The following is a 27,894-nucleotide window of genomic DNA, read 5'->3' on the forward strand; positions in this document are numbered from 1 at the left end:
TGTATCTTCTTGGACACAAGTGCTGCATATTTTAAATGCATGATATCTAAGATGCATTGCAAGCAAAGTGTGCTTTTATTTAAAGCCATTTAAAAGGTTTCTGATTGTTCTGTTTTTGAAAAGAGTCACATTCTTTCATTCATCAGGAAATGATTAGACTGACAACTATTCTGTAATCACATTTGACCTCTGGACCTGAGACACAAAGCACTCTCAAACCTGATGAGCAGGAGGAAATGAACGCACTGGTCTGCTTCACAGGAATTCAACATTAACTTGTAGTTTCTGATGAGGTTGATGAGATTGAAGTAGCATAAGCGAGGGATCACAGCACCTTTTTGTTTCCTTGTTGAGATATTACAAGTAAAACATAAACATGTTTTTTTCCTTCTCCTGGATAATGGGAACTTCTGAATCAACTATTTTAGATTCAAACCCAATAGACAGTTTTTTTCAAGGTGAGTTGACAGTGTGTTTTTCTTCTTCATGGCAGTAAAAGAAAATCACTAAATTCCCAGAACGTTTGTGTAAAGTAGTTTCTTTCTTTACATATTACATTTTTTGGCTGTGATGTGATTTATGCTACAAAGGGCTTGTGGGAGCATGTGGAATATCAGTGCTGTGCCATTTGATGAGAATTTACAACGTTATTCAAACATGCAGGTGAGGGTATTCCTTTAAAAGGGAGAGAAAGTATGCCGTGCAATAAAGTGTAGTATATTCATGTCTAATTTTCCCCTCAACACAGTGATTCCGAGACTGAAGCTGAAAGCAAACACAGGCCCTTCTCAGCTAGCAATCTTCTGAGAGGGAACTGGATAACATTTCTACAGTTCTGGTTTCTGACGGTCATCCTGTCTCTGGTGGGCTCCAGGGTTTCCTCTCTGATAGTGCTGGAGTTTTCTCTCAGAGCGGTTTCTGCCTGGGTATCAGCAGGACTAGTGAGTTACAACAAATATAAATAAAACAAATAGTTATACACAAACAGAGCACCTGACAACTCATTGATTTAGATTTGTTTCATGAAGGTGTATTGCTGTTTGTTCTTGTGTTATACCTAACGGTATTTCTACACTGATTTTAACACATTTCACCCACACTCTTGTGTCTATTTGAACTAAGGATGCCAAAGGCCGAGGCCTAGCCCTGCTCCTGACCCAGTGCCAGTTTTCCCTGGGATGCGGTCTCACCTGCACTCTGGACTTCCTCCATCAGGGGGCTCTACACAGCTCTTTCAGTTTGTTTCTCTCAGCTGTTCTCAGCTGGGCAATAGCCAATGCCAGCCACAGTGTGTGGAGCCATGTGGCCAAACTCTACCGCCTTCATAGTAGAGAGCGTTACTGTGGGAAGTGCATCACCCTCCTGGCCACTGGACACACCATACTGGCTTCAGTACAAAGAGTGGTTGTCTTGGCCTTTGCTGTAGCAACTGTCGCTTCCACCGCTACGGTTTATGACCACTTCCTGTCACAGAAAGATGCTTTAAAGTTTTGGATTCCATTGACACTTTGCTACACCATGTTGGTGGTTTACATTCAAGGTGATTGTCTGGTCAACTATATTGGAAATGAAAATGTCCTCCAAAAAGATTTCTGGAGGAATACACAACCTAAAATTAGGTTAGATAACTTTATTGATCCCGAGAGGGGAAACTAGGTTGGTCACCCAGGACAGGATGTAACAGCAGACACCAAATTAAGGTAAACAACTAAAGGCCATAAGTGATGCAACTGAAAATTGGACCAATAAAACAATCAATATAAAATGAGGCCATAAAACAATGCATATGTGACAAACCATACAAATGATATCAAAAGCACAATCTCATAAAACAAGGGAGTATCACACTGTACAAAGATCTCTTATCATTATTGAACAAGGTTTGGTTTTCATTTTGCACAGAGGATCAGCAGCGGCAGACTGGCAAGGAGGTCCTGCTGCACACTGTCCTGCTGCGACTGGGAGCCTTACTGGTGCTCATGTTGACAGTGGGCCACTGGTCCGATGTCCTCCATGTCCTCATCACTTTCCTGGGTGAAGCGGTCTGCCTGCTGCCCTCTCAGGACCTGCTGAAAGCTGCGTTAAAGGTTTTCCACTCAGTAATTTTACAAATATATTCTGTGGTTCCCTTTTTTTGCATTTACACTACAAGTTTTACAATATTACTATTTATGCATGTATTGTATACATTTATGGAATTATGGAAATTACATTTAATTGTCATGTTTCCCTTTTAGGAAGAAGAAGACACAAGCTTGAGAAAATATGAACAGATGTCCAGTCACAAAACAAAGGAACTTACTGATAAGATCATCAGATGAAAAATAATGGTCTACCAGAAATCTACCTCAAATACCAGAGAATACCACAAATGTCAAGCTGTGCCAATACTTGATGAATAATAAAAAATATCATTGTGGCCACGCTTGGGATGACTGTTATTAGGTCTTGTTTTAAACAGAAGCCAAGAAGGAGGAGTTTGTAATTTTGCACTATAAATAAGCTGCTGTTTTATTTCCAGTATTAACTTGAAGATTTAGCTGAATGTGATTGTTGTTATTGTGTTGTTTTGAGTCCTCATGTGATGGAAACATGAACAAGTATTATCAAGCTATTATTAAATATATTGTACTGCAGATATATAAATATATTGTACGAACACAGCATAATTTTACCAAGCCAAATAAATTAAAGCCGTTAATTAGAATCGAGATGAGCATCAAACATACACAATGAATAAACCTCCCCCAGTAGGGTGGAAATGCATACCATCTTGAATTTGGTCAGGGATCAAGGGCTTTTTCACTCCCTTTTTACACATTAATTCCAGTTTAGCTTAAGTTGATCAGATATTCTACACAACTACACATTTGAAGAGATATTCTTTGAGCAATACCGCCTTCATGAATTATATGTTAAACACATTGATTAATAGCCGATAAATTAGTCAGTTGAGTGACCAAGAGATCATTTTTATCAGTTCACTAGTCCTCCTTTGAAAACAGTTAAAATGTATATTTATAAATGATATAATCCAGCGATTTTGTGTGAGCTTTGTAAAGTTTGAGAAAAATTATGATTTCATATTAACTTTTTTTAGTAGATAGCCTGCATAACAAACAGGAGGTGCAACGTTTTTAAAAAGTGGGTATGAGGCAGTGGGGGTGTAATGAAATACATTATCCAGTTGCATTATGAAACGAGTAAGTGTAGAATCTTGCTCTTTTTTTTAAGCTAGAACCTTTACTATAGTCAGAATACTTTTGCCTCTGTCTCTCATATTCTTCTGAACTGTATTGCCGAGTAATCTTACTCCCACGTAAAGTATTTTGATAAAGTCACAGTATTTCTCCATGATAAGTAGTTTTTCCACCTCTGCAGATGTTCGCAGTTAGGAAATCAACATCAATTGTATTTGTGACATGCAATTGTCATTGTTTCTTCCTGTCCCGTTTTCTTCCTTCTATCACAAAAGTTGACCTAACCAAGTTAGTAACAAAAAAGAGTGATTTAAAAAGTCATGCTGCAGAAGCAGTGAAGAGGTTCAGAGGGTTTAATGAGAATTTAGGCTGTTTGGGGGGCGGAGCGTGGAGGTCTGAGGATTGTGTCATCAGCAAGCATGCTCCCTCCTGCAACCGTGACATCACTGCAGCATTCCTTTCCACAGAGCTGAAACAACAGAGACCCCCATCACTCTCCTCATTTCCGTCTCCTGTTAACCCTCTCTCTTCTTCCACACTGACCCACATTCAACATGTAGTTTCTTACTCTATCCTCCCCTTTTGACTCTCTGGAGGCGAGGAGACCATACAAGGTTTTGCTCCGGAAACTAACCACAATATTTGCTGATCAGCTGACCTGATATCGCTTGGACTCACTCTGGTGGAGAGCACCAAACACAACAAAGCAGCTTGTTCATAGCTCTCACAGACACTGCCCCTTGCCCCCTCCCCTATCCCAATACACCAATATCTCCTCTTGCACAATGCCCTGATTCATTGCACTGTAATGCTGCGGCTCCTTTACGGCTGCTTTCAACCAAAGAAGCTCCATGAGCAGAGCCTGATGAATTCCTCCACATATTATCAGATGTTGGTGGGGCACAAATGGAAGCAATGCCATGAGACACTGATAGTGAGTCAAGGCTAAAGTGATATAATGTAGTGGGGGAAGGGAAGAAGGAAAGAGGGAGAAGAAAAAAGGAGGCAGACTCAATGAGGGAGGTAGGGAAAATAAAGCTGACAGAACAATAAGGCAGAGCTGCACAGGAGAGAGAAAGAGGACAGTTTGAGATCGAGAGTTGCTGTAAAAGGCAGGTACAGTCACATCCTGCTGGCATGCAAAAAGATAAAGAAGTGGGAGGTGCGAGTGAGTATATTTAAGGGCAAAGACCTTAGGAGATACTTTATGATATTTTTTTATTTAATTTGTAAAAAAAGTTTTCCTTTGGTTAGTTTGCATAATTGTTGACTTGAATAATTTCTTTGTGCGTCTACATGCATGCATGCCAGTGTCTTTATGTGTGGGTGTGTGCCTGCCAAGTTTTCATAGTAGATGCATGTGTCATGTTTTTTATTGCACTTTGCCCGAGATTAACTGTTCACCTTTTACGGTCGGGAGGGAGGTGGTATTGTCAGTCAGCCAGAGAAGGAGGAGGGGTCGACAGACGAGAGAGTCTTGGAGGGGAGGTGCAGAAGGAAAAGGAGTGGCCTTCTGCTGATAGTCGCCCTCTTTACCGGAGTCTAGTCTTCTCTCAGTGGCAGCTTACAGGAGGGAAAACACACCAGAAGCTTTGAGATATAGAGCAGGGAAGGAGAAAGAGGAAAAGACTGAGCTGTATCCAAACCACATTTTCTTCCAGGTATGTAATGCCGGCTCACAGCCAGAGTCAGTGGGTTTAAAGGAAATGATTCAGATTTGTGCTTTCTGTAAAACCATTCATTATAGGTAATGGAAGTTGTGAGTGTGTGAGTTTACCTTTTTAAAGTGATAGTGAGCACACCCACAAAGTTGACTGAGAGGGTGTGTACACTAGATTCAACACTACTGTGATGATAGAAATAACATGTGTCAAGTTCATTATCATTATGTATTTTTCTTACACTCGAGTTGTTATACTAATTGCTCTGTCCTCCTTTTAGGCTGCATGTGGGTTGTATACAGTCATGGCATCTGCAGCTCCACCAAAACGGATTGTGTCTTCTTTCTTCATCACTCTGGCTGCTCCTCATCGAGCCACTGTAACACAGCAGCAGCCCGTCCTCCAAGCTCACAGTGGTGCAGTTAGAGACAAGCCACACACTGCTGTACGAGTTAGCCCAAGTGACAACGTCGCCGCCGTCAGACAGAAGAAAGAGGACGACCAGCAGTCTGAGTCTCATGGCAGTGTAGACCGCCAAGGCTGGACTTTTACGGGGGCCACGGGCCAGACTTCAGACCCTCAGAGCCCAAAACCTGGCCAACCCAGACCCAGCAGAGGAAAGCTGCAGGGAGATGACAGAGGTGCTGCAGGTATCTGTGACTAAACCTATTTTTCATCTTGGATTTAAGCACCTGAATTACATGCAGAAAATGACACTATATGTGACTGACGCCATCATGGCCTGGCTGACCTTCATAATATGTTTCAGACCTGTCCTTCCATAACTTTGTTTTAGAAGTCTGTTTTTTAATTATTTGCTGAGGTGGAGGGATATCCAAACTATAAGAGTGCTGTTTTCTTTAGGATCCTCCCCAAATACAAATGAGATAGTATTTATTTTTGTCATTACAAGAACTCTGCTATTGTTTAAGGGGTTACACCACATCAAAGTCTGTTTACAAGGGAAATAATACTGAATGCCTGAAGAAAGAAACTTGTCATCTTGAGTCATCTTTGTTGGGGCTGAAAACAACGAGTTTTTGAAAATTAAAATAATATTGTGGAGTTTATAAATAAGAGAGTATAGCAGATTGCTGTAGTCCGCTATCCTTCTCAGCTCGAGGCCTGATTAGCTGCTACTAACCTAACACCATAAACTCTGACCAAACTGTCAGCGGTCAAGCTGTATTGTATTGTAGGCAATCGGTTGTGACAAGGAAGAAGAAAATGTGGAATAAAAAAACAATCTCAATGTTTATATTTTTAAACTGTTCATCGAGAGTCTGGCGGTGTTATAAGAATGCAAACCTTTCAATTGTGTATTACTCTTTTAATTGGAAACCATTATTATCTCTCTTGTCATATTCACAGAATTCAGGATGTAATATATGCGATCAGGCAAGAAAGGATAATGTATTATCTCCGAAGAATAGCTGCTACATTTGAACACATGACATAAGGCTTATATTCTCCCCTTTATGTATATATGCATTTCTCATTATCATCATTTCATTGCTTACTTGACACTTCAATAAAAAGCATTTGTATAAGTTGCTACCAAGTGATTTCAAAATTCTTATATTTTTTTTGTCAAACAGATCTCTTCCCTCCTCTTCCTCCTCCACCTCCTCCTTCTCCTCCTGCTGATGCGCTGCCTTCATCGTTGGGAACATCGTTCCCTGAAGAATCAGCACTTCCACCACCTCCTCCTGCCCATACGTCTCTCTCTCTGACCCCAGGTCAGCAGCCAGTTTACAACCGAGAGGTATGCAGACTTCTGTCCCATTTGCATCACTCAAACAGACATGTCTACCACTGTCATTTACAATTTTAAACACTTGATCCCACTTGATTTTCCCACGGTAAAGGATTACAACTTTCCACAACCTTCACGGATAATGTGTTATGTTGTGCACTGGTTGTGAGGAATGATCTGCAAAACACATTATGAAGAAAACACAGTTGTGTTTTAGATATGACTGAATGATTAAGAACACTTTGTGAAGGAAAATGCGTGCAGTTCATAAACACTTTCCAAGCTGTAGAGATCTATATACATTTAGTTCCTATCATTGCAGGCACATCTGTGTGCAGAAACAATAAAGTGTTGATCAGGAAAATGAAAAAGAGTTACAGCAGGTCTAATAATACTTTCTCTTTCTTGTACCTATACAATGTATATGTTTTCAATATGTTTTCATATTTGTATCTCTGCAAACTTGTATTATTATGTCAGATTTAAGTTGTGTACCTCTATTTAAGTTTGGCAAAGAATATTAGAGATTTAGGGCTTCAATGTGTTTAATCTCCCAGTATTTTTATTTGAATATCAAACTTGACCACTCGAACTCAAGCATTTACTAAAGTGTGGGGTTCACCTTGTGAGGCCGAATGGAAATGTGAACTTGCCTCAGTTTTAAGTACAGAATTGCATTAACAATGTGCTTTACAATTGAGGGGGAAACAAGCACACCATCTAGTGGGTTAAACCAAGATGAACAATCCCATGGGATCCATAAAAATGGCCAAGACACGAGTAGGGAGAGTAGAGGTAACATCTCCTCTATTTACACATTTACCACTTAAGCGATACACACATTAATGTAATCCTTTTATAATTTGATGTTTGTGTTCAATGCAGATGTCTGTGGCTTCTGTCGGAAACCTGTGGCTCCTTCTGAACCTGCAATAGAGGCCTTGAACAGGACGTACCATGACGGTTGCTTCCAGTGTCGATCTTGTCACATTCCCTTGGCTGGTAAACAGTATTACAACAAGGCAGGCATCCCACTCTGTGAAGACTGCTACAAGGTAGATCAAAGTCAATACAGTTACACTCCAGAATGTTATTAAAGCTGCAACTATTAATTACAATCTTTCCAAAATGTTTTTGCATTCTCATTAACTTCAAATCATGTATTTACATTATAACTAGCTGTTTTCCAAAGACCACTGTGATATTTTAATACTGAAATGTATTCCACTCACCATGTATTTCTGTCTCTTAGGCTAGCTTGGAACTTTGCTGGACATGTGGGGAGGTTATCGCAGACCATGTGATCCGTGCACTGGAGCGAGCGTACCACCTTTCCTGTTTTACTTGCGCAACATGTAAACAGCAAATTGGAGAGAAAGCTTTCGCTCAGGGAGAAGTTGGAGAAGTTTATTGCCTCCAGGACTATTACAGGTATGAGCATTAAGAATTGTGGCAAGCATCACATGAAAAACGTCCACCAAAGAGGTTTTGTGTAAGATTTCCTGAGATAATATGTCAACAAATTGCTTTTGAAGTCGTTCTAATGTGATTGATTCAGGTTCATTTATTGCCATTGTCGACCAAAAACACAAGGTGGCGAAACTCATTCTTACTTTGCCTCATTTTTTTTGCTCGAAAATGTTGTCTTTACAGGAAGTATGCTCCAAAGTGTTACGCCTGCAACCAGCTAATCATTCCAAAGGAAGATGGCACTGACAGCTATAATGTTGAATGCCTGGGACACTCATACCACGAGAACTGCTACAGATGTGAGGTAGGCATTCTGCAAGTAAACAGTCTGTTCACTAGTATACAAATGCACAGTTATCACCACTTAATAACTGTTTTAAAAAAATATATATTTTATGCAGGTCTGTGTCATCCAGCTCTCTCCTGAACCAAATGAGCATGGCTGCTATCCTTTAGATGGGAAACTGCTTTGCAAATCCTGCCATCTGAACCTGGTTTCTGGCCAGCACTAACACTGGCCGTACAGCCCGAGATAAACTGCAACTGATGGAAAAGTGCCACAAGTCTAGGTTCAAAGAGATGGGAGACTTTTCACTGGCAATGTGCATGACTCTGGAATAACAATGTTACACATCTTTTTCTAATGGAACAACACTTTTCTTTCTTCTTTTTTTTTTACTATATATAATGCTTTCTGATGATTCTCCTTTTATTCTTTTCTACATGATAATTTTGCACTCAAAAAACTACCAAATGCACCAAATATATTTATGCAATAGCCAGCTACATTTCTTGTAAATCTCAATCAGTAAACTGTTTCTCAATCACTTTAACCCTTTATATGAAAAAATAACTTTATATTAAAATTCTTTTGTATAAAAGTAAGCTAATATATTTTATCTTGAAGCAGGCTCCAACATTGCATTTGTTAAATTACACACACTATTAATAAGTAGTAAGATAAGAAAATTGACAAACATTAAAGATTTAAAAAATAATGCGGAACATCGCACAATAGTACTTCCTAAAGCACTCATCATTGACAAAAGGTACTTTTGATGCGATAACCCTCACATTTTAACACATACATATCCTCACAGGGCCTTTATTGACTATTTTTGCCTCAACAATAGAACTATTCACATTTATTTGGCATGTAAACATTAAAGTCTCCGTCAAATTGTTTTTTTTATATTTATGTTCTGATTTTCAAAACGACATGTTTGTGGAATTATATTTCTTTGTATTATTACATTTATTAAAACATTTTTGAGAATTTCTTTTCAGCATTTATGTTTTGGTTCATCACACTTTTGATTTACTATGTAAATATTGCAATGTTGCCAGTCCCTTACCTTGTCTGTCTTGTCTATATGACCATTTAGAAATAAATGAACCCCGATATAACTGAATATACTATTCTGCCATTAGCTGGTGGATAATATTGTCAAGGTTGAGTTGTTGAGTGAGACATTACTGAACCTCTTTGCTTTCTACATCTGATACTGTTAAATTTATATTTACCATCATCACTTTTTAGCCACAGTGGCCAGTTGTTCACCTAAATTTCACTGGCGGTTGTCCATTAAATCCATTTTATTTAATGAGAGGTCAAGGGGGGCTGAGTGTTAAAAGAGGGTGGGAATCTATTCTGGTGACCTTTTCACAAGAAGAAAAACTTGAGGGTCAAACAATACATTGGGATGTATTGATTTTGATATAATGTATAAAGATAAAATTACACATATTTGTTGGTTCCAGCTAACTGTGGTTTGCTGCCTTCATTGTACACCAAATTGTTCTGTCTTATAGCGTTTTACGGGACAAAACAGGCCGTTTAAAAATGTTGGACATACATTGACACAATAAACAGCAGCCCATTACCCTTCAGCCTTTTACTCAGTTTGAAATAATAGCTCAACTATGAAATTATTTCACACAACTTAAGCCTTTATCCAACACTGCCACGTTAAATGGCGATGATTGGATCTCCTTTTCTGCAACTGTGATGTATTATAATCAATAACATTGATTACCTTGCGGAAAAATAATTTAAAAAGTGACACCGCGGACAAACCCTGCTCGCGGGCTTCAGATTGTTGTTGTCGAAGAAATCGCGTGCTCACTGTTGTCTGTATTCGTAACTATCAAGCACGCGCTTGTACACGAGCGCGGGGCCGCGCAGCGCGCACCCAAAACCACCAGGAGCGAGTCTCACGCGCGTCCACGTGCATGGATCGAGGACGCATCAGCTAAAGCTAAACGGGCAGCAGGCTACCAGGCCCAGATTATTCACGGAGTCCCCCGTCGTTCATTTTGTTCAGGCGGACCTCCGACCGGCAGGGATTAGAAACGTGCACGATCATATGAGTGATAAGGGGGAAAGAATAGCGCAAGATGGTTCGGGAAACCAGACACCTTTGGGTGGGAAATTTACCCGAACATGTCCGAGAGGAGAAAATCGTGGAGCATTTTAAACGGTAGGTTACGCAAGAGGGCTCCTCTATTGGCCGAGCAGCGCGCGCTAGCTTCAGTACGGACGTTAGCTCGTTTCGACGGTCAGACTAATGCTAACGCGGCTAACGGTCGCGTCTAAGTTTTACAAGTCGGGGTTTCCTCCGTGCTGTCACGGCTATATGTGTTGAACTGACATTGTGGGCACGAAACCACTCAAGTGTAAATGTTTACCGTTTATAGAAATGGGCTAACTTTTGTAAAAAAGCAAAAACAGTCGGCTGGTAGCTCGGCGATCGAGCCACCAAGCTACCAGCCAACCAACCATTTTGTGGGAAGTCGAGACGTTTACATGATCCGTACGAGCCGAAAGGCAGCTAACGACAGCAGGTCAAATACCACGAGAACACTTGGGCTATTTTAGCCAGTGGGAGCGGGCAAGTCGTAACGTTGTTCCCCGGATCAATTGTGTTTGAGAAATATTAAAATGTAGAGGATCTACAATCTGCGACGATCATTGAGCTGATAACAAATGTTAGCAAGTTGTTGAGCTGCTCAACGTCGGTAGCCATCGCTGTTACTTTCTTAAACTCGGCTAACGTGCCCCGTGTTGTTTTCAAATGGGCCATTTTACATGTAAATTGCCAGGTTTTGCTCCTCGTAGCTAGCGCCCAAGTGCTTGGGTATGAAGAGAGCTAAAAGCATGGAGGTGTATGCTCCATTGTTTGTATAACTAATTTAAAACCATATAGGCTAATGGCATGTCTTAATCGGTTTGCTACGTTATGTAATGGCCCCTTGAGTCACTCGTCAACATACTTGCATGCAATACAGCGAGCATTAAAATCACATCCAGTCATCGTTTACAAGATCTACTGTGGTATAGCATTACTACTTGGCAAATTACTGTTATATGTTTGATGATCTGCTTTTTATAGTTGTTAAACATTGACATTTGACATGTGTTAAGTCCCAGAGGGATTTTTTATTAAATGAGTACAGTGATGTTTGTTTATAAAGCTTCATAACACTCCAACCATTACTGTTTAAGAGGCTTCCTGAAGTTCAGATTGTTTGTTGTTGTTAGTTGGCCGAAAAGGAAACGTTAATGCAAAGTACTTTTTTGAGTGTTGCGTTTTGTGTCGGTGCTTCTTCTGCTCTCCATTTACTAAGCTCTGGCACACAGAAAAAACAGCTGCAATGGCTTCACTCTTATCTGGGGCATATGTAATTTCCTTTTTGTTTTCTTTGTATTTTCCGCAGGTATGGGCGTGTGGAAAGTGTCAAAGTCCTCCGGAAGCGGGGGTCAGAGGGTGGTGTTGCAGCCTTTGTGGATTTTGTGGATATCAAAAGTGCGCAGAAGGCTCACAATGCTGTCAACAAGATGGGAGACAGGGACCTTCGGACTGACTACAATGAACCTGGGTCAGTCCCTAGTGCCGTTCGGGGCCTTGAAGACAGCTCTCCCTCGAGCAGTCGAGACGTTACAGGATTCACTAGGGGAACAGTTGGTCCAGTGTTTGGCCCACCTGTTTCCCTTCACACCAGAGAGGGACGTTATGAACGGAGAATAGATGGGTAAGTGGACACGGCCTCCCCATAAAATCCAGTGGAATCTAGCTATTGGATAGGTGTAAAACACATAGTGGGGGTTATGTGTGAGGGATAGATGCCTCAAGGAGATTGCACAAAGGTAATTAGGTATCGTTCCACTTTTCATCATAATTGACTTGCCTTTCCCGTGGGATCCAATTAAATTAACTACACATTATCATTTGGTAAGTTAACTATAATTCAAGGTTTGACATCTGGTTTGGATATTACATCTGTGAGGAATATCCTGGTGAGTTTTGGATTTATTACATTTTGTGGGGAACTACCGTGGGGAGCTTTTGGATACTTTTCAAACATTTTCCGCCTAAATATGGGATCTAACCTCGATTTTACTTGGAATCGCTTGAAAGTGGAAGTAAATCCCTATTATAAAGGATGTACTTTTCTTTGAAGAATCTAGTCAGGTAATATATCGTTATGTCAAGGATCTCTCATCTCGGGTGATCAATTTTTTTTCTCTTGGCTACTGGCGATGGATGGACTAATTTTACAATTTTTTTGCATCTGGATACAGCTTGTTCTGGATTAAAGTTTTCAACGAGTGGATGGAAGAACTTCATATTTGTTACACATCACAAAAGAAAGATCGATGTAGTCCATATAATCTAGGCTATCTCAGTCATTTTAGGGTGAGATTAACTACATACAATAAACAATTTATGTCCCAAATATGGAATTTATAACAAGAAGAATTTGCGAGAACACAGAGGATCCAAACACCAAGATTGTGGAGCTATTCTTGTTTATGATTGAAGGCCATGAAGACACCTGAAGACCGCATAGTTGGGATGTACCCTCCTGGATGTACGCACCCCATGTTGGATGTACTGATGTGGACCCTAGTATGGATAGTTGTAGCAACCATTTATCTGGATTACTCAAGTGTGGATGTAGCTGTGTAAGGCCTCAGCTCATTGAGGAGAAGAGCACTTAGAGTAAGTTACAGAGAGCTGAAGACAACGTTTTCAAAGTAACTTGAAATGTTACTGCCAAAAGATGAAGCCTTCCAGTACGTATAAGATCCTTGGATTGTGGAATTAAGATGCTTATGAGCCCATAAGGAATTTATATGCTGTGATCATAGTGTCTGTGAGTCTACAAGCTTGTGTGATTTGAAACTACTTTATTATCGGTGGAACGTAACTTTTGGAACGTACTGACATACAAGACAAGATTGATCCAGTTGGATGTATTTTCCATTCGAGCACCTACTTACTGTATAGGCAACCTGGAATTACACGAATAACCCTGAAGTTCATCATATTTTTTAAAAACCAAATCCATATTTATTTATTACTATTTTATGTTACTTACGTTTTTTTTAAACACATGTCCAGAAATCCATAAAGAGGTCCATTTCTGTGATTGTTTTGTTTTTTCCTTTTTCCATCCAGTGAAGAGAATTAAGTAGCCTAACTGTGGATTATACATCAACAACATACTGGCCTGATGCTCCACAGTATTTGAAGATAACGTGCAGTGCGATTTCAAGAGAACCGCTTTTGCCTAATTAGATCAATTGATTTTTCCCCTTGGTTTTTCATTCGGGCTCTCACATTCTGATCCACCTAGAATTTATTTGGATTAGTATCGGTAACTTCTTTCCAAAAAGGTTGGTATTGCTCTGCCCTCTGCATATTTTCTTTCTCTAACATTCCTTAGTGCTTTGTCTAATTCTAGGTTTTGCACTGCTTTTAGGGAAAATATTGATTTGATGCAAGAGAGGAGAATCTATTTTTATAAAATGCATATATAAATTACATTAATGTATTTGTCATTTCTTTTATGCAAGTGCCTATTTTTTCCAGCATCACATAAATACTACGGAGTATTATTTTAAAATTTAAATATGTCTATCTGAACTGCATGGCAATTTACATTTCAGTGACACTGAACTTAAAGAGAATTTTATGGTTGAATATTTTTAAATGATCTTTTTCTCCCAGCAATAGTTTATGAACAGTGAACCTCTGAAATCAGCTCCCCTGGACACCTTGAGTAGTCAAAAGTGATCAATGTAATTGCAAATGAAAGTAATTGAAACGTACTAAGAACAGCATTTCAACATTGCTGAATTATGTTTGTATGAATAGATCCTTATAAGGAAACAAAGAAGGTTGTAGTGACAAAGTCTGGGGTGGCTTTGTTTCACGTGACTGTTTATGAATTTACAGTTTAGAAAAGTGTGCTTGTTGGCTATCAGAATATTAAATGTCATTTTAGGCTGCCGACAGTTTAGCAGCACCACAAAAGTAAAGTCAATTTTATTGAGAAATCACAAATTTGCCTTAAATGTCTTTACAATCGGTAAAGCATATGACATCGTCTTTTTGTTCCCATCATCTATAGTAGTGTTTACAGACTGTGCCAGCATTTGAAAGGATGACCCCATTATGTCATATCTTGACGAGTAAAATAGTTCAGCCTATAGTGTTGTGAGGAATTATTTTTCTAATCATTGTAAATGCTCATCTCGCGCTGAAAAATGTAAAAAGCAGTTAATAGTTACTGTGAGGAACTTTGAATTGCTCAATTTAAAACAGATGCCTCTTTATAAACGAGACCATTTCACTATAGTTATCCGGCTACGCTGCAGCCTTTGACCACCAGGAAGTGAATAATAGGGAAAGTTCTTTGGAGTAACTTTGATCAAATTTGAGCACTTCTGTTTTCTTAATTGATCAACTGGAACCCAATAGCGACAATCGGTGACCAAAAATTGACAGACTAATTAATTCAGCTCAGGCAAGTGACATGATCTCTACATTATTAGTATTCAGCTGCACAACTTACCTGGCCTCCTCTCAGCTGTGTCCTTGCTGTACCAACCATCTTGATTTTTGCTATTGTGCTCTTAATTGTCAAATAATAAGAAATTGTTTGTTTTTTTCTTTGCCTTTTTTCCTTGACACCTAGTAATAATTTTGTTTCCCCCTCTCTACTCTGTTCTTGTTTCACAGTAGCTCAGAAAGCCGTGAACGTGCATATGATCACAGCCCATATGGACACCATGAGCGCAGTGGCACTTTCGACAGACAGCGTCACTACAACGCTGATTATTACCGTGATCGTACCATGTTTGCTGCTGCCGGCCCAGGGAGCAGTGCTATTGCGGGGACCTTTGAGGCATCGGACCCACATTTTGACTCTAGAATTCGAGACCCGTTTACTCTGACTAATTCTACACGACGTGACCTATACAGAGATGACAGAGGACGACGGGTTGATAGAACCTACCATCACCGTCGGAGCCGATCATCTCATTCATCACAGTCAAGGCACCCTTCCCCACAACGGACCACGGGACAAACTCCCAAAACGCCTCATTCCCCTAAAAGAGCTCCTATGTCCCCTGAAAGAGGTCCACGATCTCGATCCCACAGCAGATCTTCGAGCTCTGATTCTGTCAGCAGCACCAGCAGCACGGGCAGCGGCAGGTGTGACATTGGTTATGTTATGATATTAAAGTTATTAAAGTTTCATTGGAAACATGAACAGGTATCAACAAATACTATGTAAACTAGACAAGTGTCTAATCATTGTTCTTTTTTCTTTCGTGACAACAGTGATTCAAACAGCAGCTCCAGTGATGGATCTCGGGCACACTCTGCTCAGTCGTCGGCTACACATGCCCCTACTCAGTCTTCTATGGGACTAGACTCGGATGAGCCACGCAGAAGCTTTGGAATTAAAGTGCAAAACTTACCAGTACGCTCCACTGGTGAGTTTCTACATCTTATAGTCATCTTAATAACCATTTCACTTGTCATACTCACTCAGAAGTATCATTAAAAAATGTTCTAGACCAGCTGCTACAATCAAACAAGGTAAAAGCTAGTATACATTATAAACCTTTCGTCTTAAGTCTTTGATGTATGTATACATATTAAAATCAATTCACTTAGAATTACCTAAAATCAATGCAGTGTACAACAACTGTTGAGATATAGAAAAGCCAGGTTGGGGGTAGAAAACTTCCTGACCAGGATTTTATTTTAATTTCTTTTAAAAGAACAAATCAAAAGTAGTACATTGCTAATTTCAGCTGTGACACTTGACCTCCCACAACAATGAACGTTAGACGATACAGGGCATTGAATAGTAATCTTTATTTTGTTTACCCTCCATAGACACAAGTTTAAAAGATGGACTTTTCCATGAATTCAAGAAACACGGAAAAGTGACCTCAGTGCAGATCCATGGAGCTTCAGAAGACCGCTATGGTTTGGTGTTCTTTCGGCAACAAGAGGACCAGGAGAAAGCCCTCACTGTCTCCAAAGGAAAGCTGTTCTTTGGCATGCTCATTGAAGTTACAGCCTGGAATGGCCCAGGTAATTGATACAAAATATACAAAACAGTATTATAATGAATACTTGGTGCCAACTAATTATTTCAGAAAACACTTTTGCATAAAACTGTATTTTTCGGTGCTGATGTTGGATAATATGAGCTTGACATTTAGCAGTATGTCAGTAATGTTAATGATAAACTTCGTCCTTCCCCTCAGAAACAGAGAGTGAAAATGAGTTCAGGCCCTTGGACGGGCGGATAGATGAGTTCCACCCAAAGGCCACAAGGACACTATTTATAGGCAACCTTGAGAAGACCACCAGTTATCAACAACTACTTGATATTTTTCAACGCTTTGGAGAAATTGTGGTATGCTACCTTTTGACACTAAATTTGTAATTTGATACATTTTACATTTGAAAAGGCTCTCCAATTGTTGTGTCTTTCCTCTTCAAGGACATTGACATCAAGAAAGTAAACGGAGTTCCCCAGTATGCCTTTGTGCAGTACTCTGACATTGCCAGTGTCTGCAAGGCCATTAAAAAGATGGACGGAGAATATCTGGGAAGCAACAGACTAAAGGTAGTGCTTTTACAGTTAAGAGTATCTTTTTTGGTTTGAGTTGGTTTAGCATCTAATGTATTCCATGTATATAATATGTATGTATGTTCTTTTTTATCTTTGAAGCTTGGGTTTGGAAAGAGTATGCCCACTACGTGCGTTTGGCTAGATGGTTTAGCAACCAGTGTTACAGAGCAATACCTCACACGGCATTTCTGCCGTTATGGACATGTCGTGAAGGTAAGGGGTTATATTTTCTGTTAAGATTTTTGTTTTTTATTTAAATGCTTTGTATTTTTTCAAACTCTGAATGTATCTTTTTGTTTTTATTTTTTTAGGTTGTCTTTGATAGATTGAAAGGGATGGCCCTCATCTTGTACAACAACACAGATTTTGCTCAGGCAGCTGTTAGGGAGACCAAAGGTTGGAAGATTGGTGGCAATAAAATAAAGGTAAATGTTAGCAATTCTTACGTTTATTAGTGAAATGTATTTTTGCGTGTTTGTATTTGTGAACAATTTATTTTATTTATTTATTAAAGGTGGATTTTGCAAGTCAAGAGAGTCAGATGGCATTCTACCGATCTATGCAGGCATCCGGTCAAGACATTAGAGACTTCTATGAAATTCCTGCTGAACGACGGTAAATTTCTCATAGTTTGAATTGTATGCAAGACATATTGCCCACTATTAAATATTTATTTTCCAAATTAGTCAGAAAGTTGTCAGTTAATAGAATTGATAAGATTTAAAACTGTTCTTTCAAATTGATGTCTAATGTAAAGTGATAATTTTTAGAATACCTGCCGCAAAATATTTTAGCCTCTCTTCTTAATCTGAAAGTGACGGTGCTACCGTGGTATGAAGTTATACATCATTTAGTTTAACAAGTGCAATTGCTTGTCTCTTCCCATTTTCTCCATTCACTCTATAGAGAGGAACGCAGACCTCCATACCATGAATTTCCTGCAGAAAGGGCTTACTATGAGAATATACGAACTCCTGGCATCTATCCAGAGGAAGCTCGAAGAGACTTTGCGGCTCGCAGCAGAGAACGTTTTCCTGAACTGGAACACTATCAGGGGGAACACTTTGACCCACGCTATCATGAAGACCCAAGAGACTACAGGGATTACAGAGACCCCTTTGAGCAAGACATCCGAAAATACACATATATTCAAAGAGAGCGGGAAAGAGAACGAGAACGTTTTGAGGCTGACCGCACCAGGTGGAGCCCTTCCCATCCAAGGAGACCTGTTACTCCTACGGTATCACCTTCACCATCTGAGCGGGCACCCAGAGACGCAGAACGACGGGTTTACAGCCAATCCTCTGAGCGAAGTGGTAGTGTGAGTTCGATGTCACCACCACACTTTGATAAATCTGAAAAGATAGTGCCTGAACTTGCCTCGAAGAGTGATAAGAGCAGCAGCCAACCAGAGCGTGTGCCAAGTGCTGAGAAAACCAAACGTGCAAAACGAAAGGAGAAAGGGGACAAAGACAAAGCTGAGAAGGTTAAATCAAGGAAAGCAAAGGGGCAATCCCCATCTAACCCACCACCTGAAACCGAGCTTGAGACTAGTTTTGATGGAGGGTCTGGAAGAGGAAGAGGATCAGACCAGGATTCTCATGAGAAGCAGAAAAGTAAAGGAGATGGTGAATCTCTTACTGGAAATCAGTTGTCAACTGCTTATCAAGACCCTGTAAAAAGTGAAAGATCTGAAACGAGTAAAGTTGAGAATCCAGACTTGGAGGGAAAAAATAGACTCAAGAAGCATCTAAAGCCCGAAATTGGAAATGATGGAAAAGACTCATCATTAGATTCAGATCGCCTTGCTGCAAGAAAAAGGCGCTTTGCTGATTCAGGTGGCCGGACTATTCGTCAGAAAAGAAGCAGGCATGAGGAGGAGGATGTTTTTCCCTCCGCTGACTTTGGTGCTAGTGCCACATATTTGAAAGAGTCGGACACTGACAAAAACAAAGATTCACAACGGAGAGATTCAAGACTCAAGGCTGATAAAAGTGGCACTCCGAAGGATGGTCAAGAGGACCTTAGAGGGCAAAGAGAGAAATCAGAGGGACCTTTGGACCCATCGGAGTCAAAACGACATCCAGGGCATACTTCATCCAGAAGGTTTTCCCATGAAGGGATTACAGACCAAAGCAGTATAAGAGAGCCAGAACTCCTTGCTGCTTTCAAATTTGGTGCTCAGAATGCAGACTCTGATAAACCTGTTAAAAACAAGGAAGACTATGTTGATATTGACCTCTCTCAGAGTTACCGCAAGCAGATGGAGCAAAATAGACGGTTGCACCAGCAGCAACAGCAGGTTGAGTCTGACAAATCTGACAAACCAGGAAGTCCTCATGGAAGTGAAACGGAGGACATGGAACATCGCAGTCTTGTGCATGAAGTTGGTAAACCACCTGAGGATGTCACAGATAATTTCCCATCTCACAAACTAAAGAAACTAGATCAATTTGAAACTGACTCAGGATGTAAGAGGGAGCGTGTCTACAGGAGCTTTAGACAAAAAAGTGAAGATCCTGACTGGAACAACATCCCCTCTCCAGGACATCAACACTTCTCTCACCATGGAGATGAGGACTTCATGGACCCTTCTCAGTCACAGAAAGAGTTAAGTAGAACTGAAGAAAAGATTCACCCAGATTTGGAGCTATTAGTCAAAAGGACACATAACACACAGGCAAACAAGCCAAACACTCCTTTACTTACTATGGAAGAAGAGCAACAAAAGAGATGGGAGAGCAGAGTTAAACAAGACTTGTTACCTGACCTGAACCTTTCTAGAAGTCTAAGTAAGAACATTCACAATCGCAAGCGTTTGGAATTTGGTATTTGGCATGACTTGGAGCCTGGAGAAGTACGATCAGACTCTGAGGAAGACAGAGAGAATAAACCCCACTCTCCCATGCCGTCCACATCTATGCCTTTTGCCGAGAGGCCAAGGGTTGACAGGTTTTCAGACCCTAAAATAGCACATCTGGAAAGGAACAAATTCTACTCCTTCGCACTTGATCAAACTATCACACCTGATACAAAGGCTCTGCTCGAACGTGCAAAATCTCTTTCCTCTTCAAGAGAAGATAATTGGTCATTTTTGGACTATGATTCTCACTTTGCAAGTTTACGTAACAGAAAGGATACTGAGAAGGTAGAATCAGCACCACGACCTACACCTTCCTGGTACATGAAAAAGAAAAAGATTCGAAGTGGGTCTGAAGACAAACTTGATGACAGGAAGGAGGAACCTAAGCAAGAGGAACAGGAACGCAGGGAACTCTTTGCCTCACGGTTTCTTCACAGCCCTGTCTTTGAGCTGGACTCCAGGCGACTTCAACACTTGGAACGCAAACATGAAGAACCTGAACAAAACCAACAGCCTGGTCAGCAAGGAGCAGATGGTGAAATCGACTCGGGGCCAGTTGTCCTTTTCCATAGTCGTTTTTTGGAACTCACACGACTGCAACAACAGAAGAATAAAACCCATCAACTGCAAGAGGCAAAAATAGACACATTGTCTACAGTTGAAAATAAAGTGGAAAAGGCACCTGTTCAAGAGCAACATGCTTTGCAGTCGCCTGAAATAATGGAATCGATCATGGAGCCAGAAATTAAGCCCATCAGTCCAGCTGAAGAGCTGATCTCTGAGCCCAGAATCGCCCCACCTTCTATTACCCAATCTGTGCTCAAAGACGTTCCTCCGGCAGAGGAGAAAAGTGTTGTGTTAATCCAGGCCCCTGATCTATGTACCCCTGTGTCCATCATAAAGGAAGAGGCAATAGAAGAGGTGAAAGAAAATGAACCAGTCATTCCCATGCACCACCCATTAACTGAGGCACCATCTGATACTGAACCTACACAAATAGCAGCACCTGAACCCAGTTATTCAGTGGATAGATGTAAATCTTCTGCATCTGAATGGAAATTGGATGTTACTGAAAACGTAAAACCTCTGTCTACTGAAAAACCATGCCGTCGTGATTCTCATGATGAGTTTGTTAGCATTTCCGAAGCAGAGCTGGATCCTGAGACGACACAACCAGAAGTGCCTGAAGCCACTAGTCCCATACCACCTAGTCTCCAAGAGGAAGAGAAAGAAACCCACACTGTTTGGAAAGCAGCAGCAGAGCCTGAGGAAGAGAGGAAACTTCAAGTTGGGAAAGTGCAGATGTCCATTGATAATGACACAAATGATGAGCCAGTCTCGCCTCAGAAAGAACATAAAATGAAAAATAAAAAGGGCAAACAATCCCCAGCTCAAGTTGCTCCTGGTCCCGTCATAGCAACCTCTGGTTATGAGAAACAAGCAACACGCAAGAGTGAGCGCATTGACAAAGAGAAGTTGAAACGTGGATCATCCCCAAGAGCTGAATCCAAGTCCACAGGCAAATCGCCTATTCATGGATCAGAACCTGATATGTCTGAGCCGGGCATATCAGCAGGCAGAGCAAGACGAAGGAATGTTAAATCAGTGTATGCCACTCCAGTTGAAGATGATGCGCCAGTTCGTTCTGGAAAGGAACCTGAGTCACCGCGCTCTGTGCGAAAGCGAGGCACAGACAAAGATGCGACACAACAACAAAATATCGAACAGGATCCACCTGTCCACATTCCTACAACTAAAAGGGGCCGTCCTCCTAAGAATCGCAGACACAGTGACGAGAGTTCAACAGTAAAAGTAGAAAAATCTAAAATGGACAATAAAGACACGGATTCAAATGAATCGGAAGGTGGGGAACGATTTCCAAGAGTGTCAAAAGGAAAAACATCCCCTCATGGCACAAAGAGTTCAATGAATCCAATGTCGACAGTCCTTGAATCTGGATCAACAAGGAAGGGGGAAAGAACTGAGGTGGCTGATGATGATGATCAGGAAATGGATTTCACAGATGAAGATTCCTTAGCTTTGCAAGATTTATCAAGTTCATGTAAAGAAGAACCAACAATACAAGTTGACCAAAAGAAAGATGAGAAAGACAAACAAGGAAAAGAATTGGGCAGAAATAAAGATGTTTTCCATGAAAAGGCTTGTGAGGGTAAATCAAATGGAAAAGAGACAGATTCCCAAGTCTTGGATGGTAAACCCACCTTGGATAAAGACAGGATTGTTCGAGGGAAAACCAAGTTGACAAGGACTCCCAAGTCTCCTGTTCTTAAGAACCTCAAAATCAGGCTAAATGTTACAGAGGTAAAAGATCTTCTTCAATTAGGGGATGATGAACAAGATGATTCTTCAAAAAAGTTAAAATCTGGTGAGCCGAGTGACCAGGTTTCAAAGTGCACTGATGTCAACAAAGGAGGTTCCAACAATGACGAAAACGAAAATGCCACTGAAGGAAAAAAAGAGCTTCTTGAATCACCAAAAAGCTTAATTTCACAGCTGGAATTGGAGCAGGCTCTGAAGAACATTGCTAAACTTACAGATCCAGCCTTTCCAACAGGACCACCAGCGCTGCCGGTCCCGCCTGCAGAAGTGAAAAGTGACCCAGAGGAAGAAAAACCTTCCAATCCTGCTAGCGAGACAGAACTTATGGCCGCTATTGACTCCATAACAGCTGAAGATGGAACTGTGTCAATACCTCCAGCAGCTCCATCAAGTGCAGATGTAGGTTCAGAACCTGAGGTACAAGACTTGATTTTGCCTGCCAAGGAAAAGGAACCTGAAACGAGTATACCTGCTATACAGGAGGAGGTTGGCTTCCCTGCCACATTCAAAAGGGGCACTAAGGGAAGACCTAAACGTTCGAAAGGCCAAAAGCAAGTAAGAAAAGATTCAAAGGAAGTAACTTCAATAAGGGAGGAATTGACAACTCCTTTAGCAGATAGCTCACCTTCCAGTGTAAAGACTGTTCCTACAACAACTCCCTCAGCTGCAACAACTCCATCTGCAATAACAACCACCTCAGCTGCAGCAACTCCATCTGCTGCAACTCCATCTGCAGCAACTGCTGCGGTTATTACTTCTACGACGTGGAAGCCAGAACCTGAGCATTTAGCTGTCAAGGGTTCAGATGTAAACGCAGAGTCATCTTCTGAACAACAGATTCAACATCTTAAGCCTATTAACCCGCAGTCTAGGAGTCAAATATGCCCAAAGTCTCAACAGGTGCCTGCTGAAAGCATCTCCCCTTCACTGTCTCCTCTAGCCAACAGGCCAAATATCAGACCCATTCAAACAAGTAGAATTCCTGTTTCTCCACCAGATTGGCGCCATCAATCCAAAGATACAGGAGTCTCCTCTTCACCTCTCATGCCGTTGGCATCCAAGGAAAACCAGCCTGTACCACCAGACTCTGAAAACATGGATATTGATCATGGCACAAGTGACTTGAGGCAGATTCTTATGAAACATAAAAATATTTCATTGCCGGGAAGTAGTTCTATTCCAAGTAATCTACCCACCCTGCGAGATCAGAATCCTTCTGAAAGTAATGCGCCATCTGCTGTTGTGTCAACTAAGTCACCAATATCTGGTGGTGGTATGGCAGCTCATCCAGCTCCACCTATTGTTCGAGCTCCAGCCTCACTACCATCTTCTGAGACAAAGTCTGTGATCTCTGTTATTGCGTCCACTGCAACCTCTGTTATCAGTCGTGTTTGCAACCCTCCTGAGCCTGAGGACAAAGTAAACATGAATATTGGAAATCCCTGTGTAGACATGACTGTACCCAAACCAGTTTATAGGCTGAGCAAAGATGATACTGGATCATACCATGGGCCGTCTGTTGGTGATGGAGGCGGAAGTGCTGCACGTTTCATTGTAGAAAGCCCTACTCTTGGTCCAGGCTCTTGCCCAGGGCTGAGAGTAAATACATCTGAAGGAGTGGTAGTATTGAGCCACTCAGGCCAGAAAACAGAGGGACCACAGAGGATTAGTGCAAAAATAAGTCAGATCCCACAAGCAACAGCAGGTGACATGGAATCTCAGCAGCTGGTGTCCATGCCCCAGATAAAACAGGAAATGTATGGCCATTCTCATATAGGACTTCAAAAGGGGCCTTCATTGCAGACAGATCATGGCCATCCTGGTAAGACGCAGTCAACTTTGTCTTCTATTAAACAAGAAAACACTGGTTTGGAAAAGATGGAATCTACTTACCAATCTGGACCTCAAGGAGTAGTGAAGCGTCTCACACAGGGTAACCAGCAAGTAATGAATTACCATCAAGAGTACATGCCAATAAAACATCAGAAGAAAATGGACAGTGTTGACCCTGATGGAGCTAAACCGACTTGGACCTCTGCCATAAGTCCTGCAATAAGCCCCCATTTGCCCTCTCCACCAGGCAACCACGTAGGTTTTACAGCGGCTGGTGACAGAGCAACCTCTCATATCAGTGGGGTCAAACAGGAGCCGCGATCTCCTCGTAAGTCAGGTCATCCACACACTCAGTTTACTAAAGTGTCCTCACCCGTGGGCTCCTCGTCACCCAAGGGCATACCAGTAATGTTATCAACCGGCCTTCCCGCCATGCAACAGTTTATTACTGGTGTACATCATGCAGAGCAGTCGGTTATAATGCAACCTCACAGTGTGGCTGGAGGCTTGGGACGGATGTCTCCTCACCGTGTCAACCAGGCGATGCCGGTGGGGCATCTTAGCCAAGGAGATGCTCGGGTCAATACTCCACCTCTCTCTGTGATGAGCTATGGGATGCATAGTGATTCGCTTTCCTCTCCGTGGTCTGGTCCCATGCAGTCACGGCCTACCTCACCCCAGCCTGTTGGCAGAGAAAAGGTTCTCAAGGTAAACCCCGGTTCTTTGAGGGGTCATGACGGGGAACAGGAAGAAGCCAGACGCTTCCACCAGGCTTCAGGAAGACAATCTACTCCACAGTTAAAAGCAGAGACTATGCAGTCAGATCCTCGCGGGTCTTTGCGGAGTAATGTCCAGTTGGAAACATATATGACACAAAGAGATATGCGTGTCCTTCTGCACCAACAGGGAGAGCGTTTGGCCACTGACCCTCATTCTGGACACATTCAAGAGACCCTTCCCTCCTCTTCTGCACCTTCTAGTCTACCCTTATCTTTGTCTCCAAGACCACATGTTTTGTCTAAAGGTGTGTCTGAGAAGGATATAACAAAGCAATTGGAGGCAAAAAGGCCACACTCTCCTCTTCCTAAAGATGGAATGATGGGGATCAGACAAACAGGGCAAGCAATGGCATCTCCCCAGAGAGTTCAACTAATGGCACCGGGACCTAGTGGTTCATTCCCAGAGTATACAGGGATGTACTCGAACCCGAGAAGCATCCATTCCCAAATACCAGAATCGTCTCCTGTTGGACTTAACCAGCCACCCCTGAACGTCACACCAACCATGGTGAGTTCACTGCACTTGACACCAGTTTAGTAGTTACACCCAGCTAAAAATAATGCAGTTTGATAATTCATTGTGGTGTTCAGTTTCTGTTGAAACCATTTTAGAGAGCTGTAGATTTAACTTCATGGACATTTTGAAAGCTCTGGTTTGTGGCGATAAGCAATGCCGCCAATTACTAACAGTCTTGAATCCTTAGGGTGCAGAACCTCAGACAAAACCAGATGGCAAGGTGGCGCAGCCTGTTAATATGGTGCAGTTGCTGACGGTAAGACAAAACTCATCAGTATAAATTGTGTTCAGGGTTGTTCATCTGAACAAGAGCTGGCTTTGTCTGACATACTAGTTTTTGTTTTGTCCCTCATTTGAACAGAAATACCCAATTGTCTGGCAAGGCCTGTTGGCACTGAAGAATGACACTGCTGCAGTCCAGTTGCATTTCGTCTGCGGTAACAAAGCTTTGGCTCATCGGTCCCTGCCTCTTCAAGAAGGAGGCGCATTGCTTAGGATTGTCCAGAGAATGAGGCTGGAGGCTTCACAACTAGAGAGTGTAGCTCGAAGAATGACGGTGCTTGCTCTTTTTCTTAATCCCATTGAGTATTTTTTTCTGTTTCATGTAAAGGAGTCTAACAGCATTTCCTTTTTTTCTGCCTGCAGGGGGACAGTGATTTCTGTCTTCTCATTGCGTTGCCATGTGGACGAGATCAAGATGACGTCCTAAATCAAACTCAAGCTCTTAAAGCGGCTTTCATCAACTACTTGCAGGCAAAGTTGGCTGCTGGTATCATTAATATCCCAAACCCAGGTTCCAATCAGGTGAGATATATGATGTTTTAATATATTTGATAATGCATGATGATTAGTTAAATGTATTCATCAAATAATGGGTGACCTCCACAGTTGTCTTTTTAAAAATAAATGTTTTGCATTTTCATTTAGTATTGCCATGTTTTGTGTAAATGATTTTTTTTTTTCTTTGTTTTTCCAGCCTGCCTATGTGCTTCAGATTTTCCCACCATGCGAATTTTCAGAGAGCCACTTATCTCAGCTCGCCCCCGATCTTCTCAACAGGATCTCCAGCATCTCACCACACCTCATGATTGTCATCACCTCTGTGTAACCTTCTCTGCTGGGAACCGTATTATCAATGGATGTTCTCGCGGATGAGCCTCAGGAAACCAGAGGAATAGGATAACTTGTTTTTTTCCTTGACACAATGGAAATGTGTAGGATAATACCCTATCAACGCTTTTTGTTTTATTTTTTCTTTTGTCACTCCCGTCTGGTATTTTTGTCTTTCTCAAAAGAACTCGGAGATGGACCAAACCAGAATCAGTCTTATTTGACCATTTCTCTGCTGTATTTCTATTTATTGGAGTTTTATTTTAATGTTCGAAGATGCTCTGAAGAAAAAAATCAGGACGTTTGATGAACGAGTGACTATCTTGGTGGCCTTTTTTTCTTTCATCTGTCTTTTATTGATTGTCATATTCATTTCTTCATGAGTGGATCATAGAAGCTTTTGCATCGCAATGGCTAAAGACATTTCAACGTGTCATTTTAAATAATTATGTACAGACTATCTCGCCCAGGCTTTCTTATAGAGAAGGAAGAATTAACTGTAAAACTATGGAGACCGTGTAGAGGACCACATTTGTTTTAACAGCTCCTTTTAATTCCACCAGCTCCACTCTTTTTCTCACAATACTGAAGAAAGTAACTTTTTTGGCACCTGCCTTTGCATTGAACAAGCCACATTATGATTTGGGAGTTTTTGAATACAGGACTTGTAAATATTTTAAATATTTAAACTTTGAAAATGGAACTTGGACAACTTAACAGAGACTTTAACTCTGGGACAAACCAGAACGCAAAGTGTGTGAAATTTAGATGGATATCCTTGATTTTTGGGTGTAAATACTTGTAACACAAGAAGGTTGCAAACTCTCCTGTGGAGTCTGCTGATTGCACTTCGTATTTTGTAACTCAAATAAAAACAAACTTAAGAAAACTTGAATATTTAAGACATACATAATCTTTTATTTTTTTTAAAATGTTTTTAAAAAAAATATATTTGGCAAGAATTTCTTTAATTGAGCTGAACTAGCTTTAATGCTCAAGACATGCTGGTTATTAAAAAACAAGGTTACATTTTATACCATACACAAAGGTTAACATCAGAAGGGTTGTTGACAGTTTGAGTTCAAAAGCCAAACGGTGCGACACTTTGTATGATCAGATAATCACCAACAAGCACTAACGACAAGTTAATATGAATGTTCAGGGAAACAACGATTACAAAACGGTGGCAGTGAAACTGTGCCTCTGTTGCATAAACAACTGTTCATAAACAAACGGATTGATTTGTTCCAGATTCTAATATTTATTTTAATGGTTCAGTAACTTATGTTCAGTAACTAGGCTGGAAACTCCAGACTTTACATCTCAAAGTCTGGGAGATTTATCTATACTATATAAATTAGAAAATAGTTTCTTTTTATCTCCATATGGAGCTGCATAAAAATGCATAAATTGCCTTCA

The 27,894-nt window shown here is 41.0% G+C and overlaps 3 protein-coding genes across 3 annotated transcripts; all 3 read left to right on the forward strand.

Moving 5' to 3' along the window:
* Window positions 1-376: 376 nt before the first annotated feature.
* Window positions 377-2,259, forward strand: LOC137796552 (transmembrane protein 82-like). Its single transcript, XM_068594552.1, has 6 exons — window positions 377-458; window positions 591-663; window positions 749-941; window positions 1,123-1,540; window positions 1,903-2,087; window positions 2,248-2,259. Exons 1-6 carry the CDS (start codon window positions 377-379, stop codon window positions 2,257-2,259), a joined length of 963 nt encoding a protein of 320 aa, XP_068450653.1.
* Window positions 2,260-4,278: 2,019 nt separating this feature from the next.
* Window positions 4,279-9,300, forward strand: fblim1 (filamin binding LIM protein 1). Its single transcript, XM_068594685.1, has 9 exons — window positions 4,279-4,316; window positions 4,625-4,861; window positions 5,142-5,511; window positions 6,460-6,626; window positions 7,319-7,412; window positions 7,503-7,672; window positions 7,870-8,048; window positions 8,271-8,391; window positions 8,489-9,300. The coding sequence occupies exons 3-9, from the start codon at window positions 5,166-5,168 to the stop codon at window positions 8,597-8,599; spliced, it is 1,188 nt and encodes a 395-aa protein (XP_068450786.1). The 5' UTR covers window positions 4,279-4,316; window positions 4,625-4,861; window positions 5,142-5,165; the 3' UTR covers window positions 8,600-9,300.
* A 1,004-nt stretch (window positions 9,301-10,304) lies between these two features.
* On the forward strand, window positions 10,305-27,370 carry si:ch1073-335m2.2 (msx2-interacting protein). The gene is made up of 15 exons (XM_068593414.1): window positions 10,305-10,567; window positions 11,805-12,119; window positions 15,116-15,592; window positions 15,722-15,876; window positions 16,286-16,486; window positions 16,663-16,814; window positions 16,902-17,027; window positions 17,133-17,246; window positions 17,345-17,458; window positions 17,548-17,648; window positions 17,940-25,356; window positions 25,553-25,621; window positions 25,727-25,921; window positions 26,011-26,169; window positions 26,342-27,370. The coding sequence occupies exons 1-15, from the start codon at window positions 10,485-10,487 to the stop codon at window positions 26,471-26,473; spliced, it is 9,810 nt and encodes a 3,269-aa protein (XP_068449515.1). The 5' UTR covers window positions 10,305-10,484; the 3' UTR covers window positions 26,474-27,370.
* Window positions 27,371-27,894: the final 524 nt, after the last annotated feature.

The sequence above is a fragment of the Clinocottus analis genome, unplaced genomic scaffold (assembly GCF_023055335.1).
Source record: "Clinocottus analis isolate CAN_PGR_092001 unplaced genomic scaffold, fCliAna1.0.p SCAF_3, whole genome shotgun sequence".
NCBI lineage: Eukaryota > Metazoa > Chordata > Actinopteri > Perciformes > Cottidae > Clinocottus > Clinocottus analis.

Coding starts and splice junctions, on each gene's coding strand:
- si:ch1073-335m2.2 (XM_068593414.1), top strand. CDS start 10,485: ATGGTTCGGGAAACCAGACACCTTTGGGTGGGAAATTTACCCGAACAT. Junction 17,028..17,132: donor TGGGAAGCAACAGACTAAAG/GTAGTGCTTTTA, acceptor TTATCTTTGAAG/CTTGGGTTTGGAAAGAGTAT. Junction 25,622..25,726: donor ATATGGTGCAGTTGCTGACG/GTAAGACAAAAC, acceptor TCATTTGAACAG/AAATACCCAATTGTCTGGCA.
- fblim1 (XM_068594685.1), top strand. CDS start 5,166: ATGGCATCTGCAGCTCCACCAAAACGGATTGTGTCTTCTTTCTTCATC. Junction 7,413..7,502: donor CACGAGTAGGGAGAGTAGAG/GTAACATCTCCT, acceptor TGTTCAATGCAG/ATGTCTGTGGCTTCTGTCGG. Junction 7,673..7,869: donor TCTGTGAAGACTGCTACAAG/GTAGATCAAAGT, acceptor TCTGTCTCTTAG/GCTAGCTTGGAACTTTGCTG.
- LOC137796552 (XM_068594552.1), top strand. CDS start 377: ATGTTTTTTTCCTTCTCCTGGATAATGGGAACTTCTGAATCAACTATT. Junction 942..1,122: donor CCTGGGTATCAGCAGGACTA/GTGAGTTACAAC, acceptor ATTTGAACTAAG/GATGCCAAAGGCCGAGGCCT. Junction 1,541..1,902: donor GTTGGTGGTTTACATTCAAG/GTGATTGTCTGG, acceptor CATTTTGCACAG/AGGATCAGCAGCGGCAGACT.